Source organism: Otolemur garnettii, unplaced genomic scaffold (genome assembly GCF_000181295.1).
Source record: "Otolemur garnettii isolate 467f Iridium unplaced genomic scaffold, OtoGar3 scaffold00079, whole genome shotgun sequence".
Taxonomy (NCBI): Eukaryota; Metazoa; Chordata; class Mammalia; order Primates; family Galagidae; genus Otolemur; species Otolemur garnettii.
Window position 1 is genome coordinate 5,467,241 of NW_003852474.1, and position 7,064 is coordinate 5,474,304.

Below are 7,064 nucleotides of genomic sequence, written 5' to 3' on the forward strand. Positions count from 1 at the left end.
ACAGCCCAGGGGTAGCAACCAATCAAAAGTTCACACACTATCATTCCCCTAAGACCCTAACCACTGAAAGGCAGTTAGCCTATGGGAACCCCAAGACCTCCCTACTGACCAATGAGTGACCAGACACTAGCTTCTTCCTCAGCCATCTTCTTCAGCATTTTGTTGCAACCCATAGTACCTTGCGAGAAAGTGGATAAAAGTTTCCCTGGCCTTTGTTTAGGGGCCACTCCCCACTGTTCTGCTTTTCTCTTGGGAGTGACCCAGGCCTACGCTTGATAAAAATAAACTCACTTCTTCCATGTTTGAGACTGGACTCTCAGTGGTAATAGTTTTGGCCCTAACATCTCCAACTGGTGAGCTCGGGTGATCCACCCTCCTTGGCCTTCCAAATGTGCTGGGATTACAGGCGTGAGCCACCTCGCAGGCTACTGTTTTCATTTCTAAAGTAAAATTCATGTTGTAGTTGGGCCCTTGATCCAGGGAGCAGTGAGTTCTTATAATGGACTGGGTGACCAGCAGCCTGGGAAGCTGTGTTTTTCAGATTGCCCTAGAAAGGCCTAAGTTGATCATTAACACAATTTAGTGAGCTGTGACCAGCTTTGAAAACATGAACTGGAACTAGAACAAATACAGAACTTTAAAATATTCTTTGTGTGTATGCTGAATTTCAGAGTAAAACATATTTCTTATTGTCCTTCACAATTATAAAAATACGAAAGCCATTGAGAGAGGCTGCCCGTATTTCAGCTGAGCCCTGGGAGTCTTGATTTCTACACTCCTGGCTCAGTCTTGTGTTTGGTTCCCTGTGGAATGAAAGAGAATGAAAACTTACTGAAGAAAAGATAAAAATAGATACTTCTAGATGATATATAAGAGGGAGAGGATGAAAACGTGGGTCTGGCCTGCCACACTATATGTCATACCGGATAATCAGCTGGCCTCTGCCCACGCTTCTCTCCTTATGTTACTACGATGTTTTTATTTTGCAGAAAGATGCGAACTCAACTGGAGGTGTTGGTTGGGGGTGGGGAAAAGTAAATCTCAGTAACAACAACAAAGGCCAGGAGGCAAATACAGAAAAGTGAGGGAGTCAGAGAGGTGTCAAGACTCCAACACTCACCAGGGGATAAAGCTTTGGTCCTCCGGGTTCTATAGACTAAAGGGAAAACATTAATAAATCCAGAAATCCAAGAAAACAGAAGGCACCAGTGACTCACACTGACAACACTATATCCACTAAGTGACGAAAAAAGACTGTAGATTGCACAGTATTCTCACATTTTTCTATAATTACCATTATAATTTGGGTTTTGCCCAATTTTTCAGTTGATACCACCACATGGGGAGCAGATTTAAGGTGAAAAAAATATTTGTGGACAAGCTAATTACTTGGTTATAGTAGAAAAAGGTTTTTATTCTCAAAACTGATAAAAAAAATTTATGAGTTTCACAGGGTATAAGCATATAAAATTATTTTGTATGTCTCCCCAATGAAAAAGTAATTCATTTCATGAATTACTGATATTTTGAATAATTACAGTTTAACTTTTTACTGTGAAGGGCATATACCAGCCAAGCCCAGGCTTCCATATAGGGCTGAGCCCAGCATGACCGTGGGGACAGCTCTCACCCCATCTATCTCTCCTCTAAGTCTGAGCTCAACTGGATATCTAGAACCCCAGGAAACAGCTATAGAGAAGAGGATGCACAGAGCAACACAGTCACGTTCCTTTAGTCCAGCAAGTTGTAGCCCATATGAGCATACACTCCTTTCTCCTTGGGCCTCATCAGGACAGACCTGCTCTCCCTTTCTGAGCCGGTGGGAGATGGAGCCTGGAACCCACCTACAGGCACCAGAAAGTCTCCATCTGGTGGAACAGCCCTGCTGCACCTTCCATTTCTCTTTTCTTATTTTTCTCAAGGTGGTCGTGCCAGAGCAGCACAGGTGAGCAGCGCAACAGAGGCCTTTAACAAAAGAAGCTCAGAGGAAAGGTGAATTTGGCAGACAGGCAGAGCTCCACGCTCCTTCTCGAAGCTTCTCTGCAGACCAGGGTTTAATGGTTTTCAGGCACACAGCAGCCTTCTTCAGCAGTGCCCTGGTGTCGGAGGGTAAGGGTACCTGCCTGTCATTGGAGTTGTATGGCCTCTCACAATCAGACTGCCGTTCCACAGCTCCAGAGCCAGGGCCCCCTCAGCAGCTCAAATCTGACCTCATGGACTTGGCATCTGTAGAATCCTGTCTGGTTATAGAAGGAAACCAGGGAAGAATTTTCCATTTTCTTAATTTTCCAGTCACAGGCCTAAATCTATCAACCAAACAAGGGTGTGCTGAAGGAAAGTTTATAAATATGAAGCAGGACCAGGAGCGGAGGAAAGGTTGACAGGGGGTGACAGGGCAGGAAGTGGTCTGAGTCAAGGCAGGTCCTGAGGAGGGTGGGAGGCCCCTAGGGGCACGGCCCCCACTCACTCTCCCCCCCTCCCTCTACCCTTGGTAGGAAGCTTCTCTCGAGGTCTCCTGTGGTCCTGAGCACTCTCACACCTGAGCTTTCATCTCTATTGATCTTCTGGAGAAAGGTCATGCCTCCCTGGACCCTCTATAAGACATGACTCCGTCTGTCCCCTGAACAGACTCACTGTGTTTGAGGGGAGATCAAAGGAAGTGGGTTTTGTGGCTAACTTAGTCATCAGAGGAAAGCGAACTGAACGGTAACCGCGGGGCTCCACACCTGCATTTGCTCCACCTTCTGTCTGACCCAGTCGCCCCTCTCAGCCCTATCTGCCGCTCAGTCCCTGCCCCAGCAGCACCGGCACCCCACTCCAGGACCCCAGTGACCCCATGTCCCATGTCCACACAGCCTTAGCTGGGGGAACAGGCAAGAAGTGAGGGTGGCCCTCAGCCTTCTTATAACCAACCTGCCTTTGGTTATCAGTGAACATCTAAACTTTTCTTAAGCGAATTTGAACTTGAGACCATCTACTGAGCCATTGTCTGCCAACCTGCCTGCATTTCAATGGTGATGCCAGGCTAATTTAATTATTCATATTTCTGATACATGGTATGCCTATTAGTTCATTAAAAATTAGTAGAAAATTTTCAAATGAAGGTGCTGAAACTTGTATTAATAAATTGAAAATGAAGTAGGAATTTGAGTATTCAAAATGGCAAACATTTGGTATGTTTACGTTTGTTGATCTTCATGTTCAGTTGTGCAAATCAAAGATGAAAGGAGATGTGCAAATCGTGGAAAGCCACATTCGAAGGACTGTCTGGTGGATAAAATCGAGTGATCTCAGGGGGCAGGTGGGAGAATTCCAGTCCCTGTTCCCCAACTCTGTTAGGACTCAACACTTCCTTCGAGGTGGGTAATTAACAACTTCTCCATCTTTGGTAAAAGGCTGTATGAACATTACGTCACGCTCTTCTCTGCTCTGCCACCCAAACAAAGACTGCCTCTGAGCCCTAGCTATAGAAACTCTATGGGGGGCTCTAAAAGAAAGCAGAATCTTCAGGTAAAATTGGCAAGTTTTGCTCAAATACTGCTGGAATGAAATATTAATAGATAACTAGCAGTGAATGGCTGCCAGTGCCTCATAGTCGGGAGTGCCTAAGGGACAATTAGATGTGTTCTGGAAGGTGGGAAGGCTGGCTTGAGGCTGTGCAGAGCAGCCTAGAGAGCCGGAGGCTCAGGAAGGGATGGCATTGCTAAATGGGGCTGCACATGCCTGGAGCTTCCTTCAAGTACTTCCCTGGCTGGGATACTGCTCAAGAGAGTAGCTGTCCCTGAAGGCTAACTCTGGCACCCAGCCATTTATAGCACCCACCTCCTGGGAACAGGCTCTGAAATTCTTTGAGGGCCCCACCATCAAGACCTAGCAGTAAGTAAAGACAGCAGAGGTCCCACCATAACCACCTACTGCAAAACATTTCATGTCAATTGGTTTTTTCCCCTAAATATCATGGTCAGAGTTTCTCAAGTGTGTCCATTTTTTCAAGCTGCCCATAAATCACTGTTCATTGTGCCACACTGTACTTCACACATGGTATTTTGTCTCTCCTTGTGACTAGAGGAGGACCCTCAAGGAAGCTGGCCAGCTTCTCAAGGGCCACACAAGTGTAAGTTGAAACCCAAGTCCTTCATGCTCTTAACTGCTAGGTGCACAGCCTCCAGGTCTCCAGTTTCCCAGGAGGCAGTGGAACCCCAACGAGAAGTGACATGCAGTTCATTTCCATGCTTTAAGCGCGAGGTGTGTCTCGGATGAATTTGTCCCAGGAATCAGGGAAGATGAGTCATTGAGACACAGCCTGATTCACTGAACTCAATTCCTCTTTAGATCACCAGTCACTAGAAAGCATCCATTCAAGAAGCACAAAACTGATGCAAGAAATTCTCAGACTTGAATGTCAAATCCCATATGCACCCAAATGCTACTGATTTGTTCACTGTCGGGCATAAAAAAAAACAAAAATGTGTAAGTTCCTGCCAAAGCACTGAGTAAATCAAGGGGAACCATGCAGAAGCCTTGATTCTGTACCTCTAGAAAATCAGTTCCTAGAGTTTTGCAGTATTCTCCATTTAGTTCCAGCCACTGGTTGGTGCCACAGGACTAAGATGGTGGATGGACTTTGCTGTGGGATGAGAACCACAGCACCATTAGCAGTCCAAATGCGAGGGACTGCAGTCCCCTTGAGAAGAAGAGCCCTGGCATAGGATACAAAATACATTTTAACAAAGCACATTTCACAGACCACAGCTAGCAAATAAAATGTAAGTGTGCCACTATAACTCATTAATGTTATTATATTAATAATACATCTTCAAAACTTCCCAACAAAAAGAAACTCAAGACACAAAGGGGAGTGAAAAGCTTTTTGACTTAAAAATAAAATTCCAGCTGAAGAATTCATCAACCATGCTGGCCTCGCGTAAGTCAGAGATTTTTCAGAAGAAACCTCTTTTTTTCTGACAGGTTGGCTTTCTTCTTTGCTGACAGCCTAACCGATGTCCTGCAAATTCAGTTATTCATTTATAAATGATGCTCATTGGAGAATCTGTTTTCTAAATCCCACAGGGAGTCCTTTAGAGAGGGCACATTCCAGTCGGTCTCTGTCCCCCTTTCCTAAGGCTGCAGCTAATTCTGCCTCCTTTGCTAGGGGAATGTCTGAGAGGGAAAGGGCAGGGTGCTTGGGACATCCCCCAAACCAGAATGGTAGAGGGGTTCCCCAAATCCATACCAAACTACAAGCTGGTGACCACTCACCCACATGGTCCAGAATCTACTGCCCAGGGGCCAAACGACTCGAGATGGTGCCACCTGCTCTCAGGTGGCTTCCTGGTGTGGCAAAGTCTCATGAGCCAGACACAAGCAGACCCTGTGCAGAGACCAACCCAGGGAAGGAAAGACCAGCAGACAGTGAGGGGGCAGAGTGAGGAACAGATTGGCCACAGTCGTCATTCTCATGGGAGCAACAGGAGAAACAGCTTACTTTAACTAAACTAGCAAACCCTTCATGAGGAATTGTGATCCCTCTGCTGTAGAGATAAGCTGAGATGCCAAAAAATTACAAACATCTGATGAGAAGGGCCGTTTATGAGCTTATGACTTAGGGGGCTGTCCCGAGACTGACTATGTGCTCTCCTCTCCCTGTACGAGGACACCATGCTAAGTGAAATAAGCTAGTCACAGAAGGACAGACACTGTATGTGCAATTCCATGCAGATGGGCTACCTTGTATTCAGGCCACAGAGGCAGAAAGCAGAACAGAGGGAACCAGGGGCTAAGGGACAGGGAGTTAATGTTGGCGGAAGGTGGGTGTATGATGGGACTAGAGCTTCAGTTTGGGAAGATGAACGGGAGACAGATGGTGGTGATGGCTGCACAGCAGGTGAGCTTCCTTAATGACACTGAATAAGTACACTTTCAAATGGTTACCACGGTATATTTTATGTCCATATATTTTACTGCAATAAAAGTTTTATGAAGAGTGGCCCTATGTCAAATTGGGATAATAAGTAAGATGACAAACGTGGAACATAATTTTTTTAAAAGAGAGGAGTGGGCCCCTGAGCACCTATGAATCCACTGGACACCAAACACCACCCATGAATAAGGGGTACCGTTCCCTTCAACCAGTCCTACTCCCCACTCCACCCCTGAGCCACAATTCTCCCAGCTCACTCCCATGCCCCCACTCTCCCCAAAACCTGCCCAGCCTGCCTAGGGGCTGGCTCCATTCCAGCCCTTATTAAGGGCCACTCAGGAAGCCTCAGTGTTGAACTCTAGCTTGCGAGGATTAGACTAAATCTAATTTCCTCAAATTAGGATCCTGGAAAGTAATGATGAGGATTTACAGCAATTGCTAGTATTAAAAACCTTGGTGAGTCATTAAATCATACATTGACAAGGGTGCACGTTCTCGTTAGATGTGTACATCATCTTCCTCGGACGAGAATCGTAGCATCTCTGTGTGCTAATTTATCTCTCACATGCTAACCAGAATTCTGGGTGACCTAGGTATCTGACAAGAAAAGGAAATGAATTCTTTGGTTTGACTGATACAGTCCCTCGAACCATCAGCCCACTAGGAGGGTGACCAAAGGGTTACATCCCACTGCGTCCCCACTGATCTAGGTGACCTCTAAGTTCCTCCCAGTAGCGACGTGCTAAGACCGTGCTCACAGCTCTTTATCTGCACTGGCAGAGTGAGAGAGACACAGACACGATGACCCTGACTGAGAACCAATCCCGTGCACGCTGGACAGGCAAGGACAAAGTGTGGCCATCCTTGTCAGCCACCCCCAAGCCCTACACTGCTCTCCTGCTGTCCCTCAACAGTCCCCATCTCAGGCTGCATGGGACCTCTGTCATGGACAAACTTTCTGACATTTCAACTGCCACCGCTACAACCTCCTGTGACCTTCCCAAGGGGCCCAAATGATGAGTCTACCCAGTGCTCAGCAAGTGCCCATGAGTGTCCGTGAGTCACCAGTTGAGAAGGAGGGCCATCTGGAGGAGCTCGGTCTTTCCTAAAGAAGTAGCACCAATCAAAGCAAATGAACAAACAA

The 7,064-nt window shown here is 46.5% G+C and overlaps 1 protein-coding gene across 1 annotated transcript in view; it reads right to left on the reverse strand.

Moving 5' to 3' along the window:
* Nucleotides 1-1,844: 1,844 nt before the first annotated feature.
* IL1RL2 (interleukin 1 receptor like 2) overlaps nt 1,845-7,064 on the reverse strand; it is a 48,309-nt gene continuing 43,089 nt past the window's right edge. Inside the window, 1 exon segment of the mRNA XM_012807923.2 lies at nt 1,845-1,965. Coding sequence (XP_012663377.2) covers nt 1,845-1,965 — 121 coding nt within the window.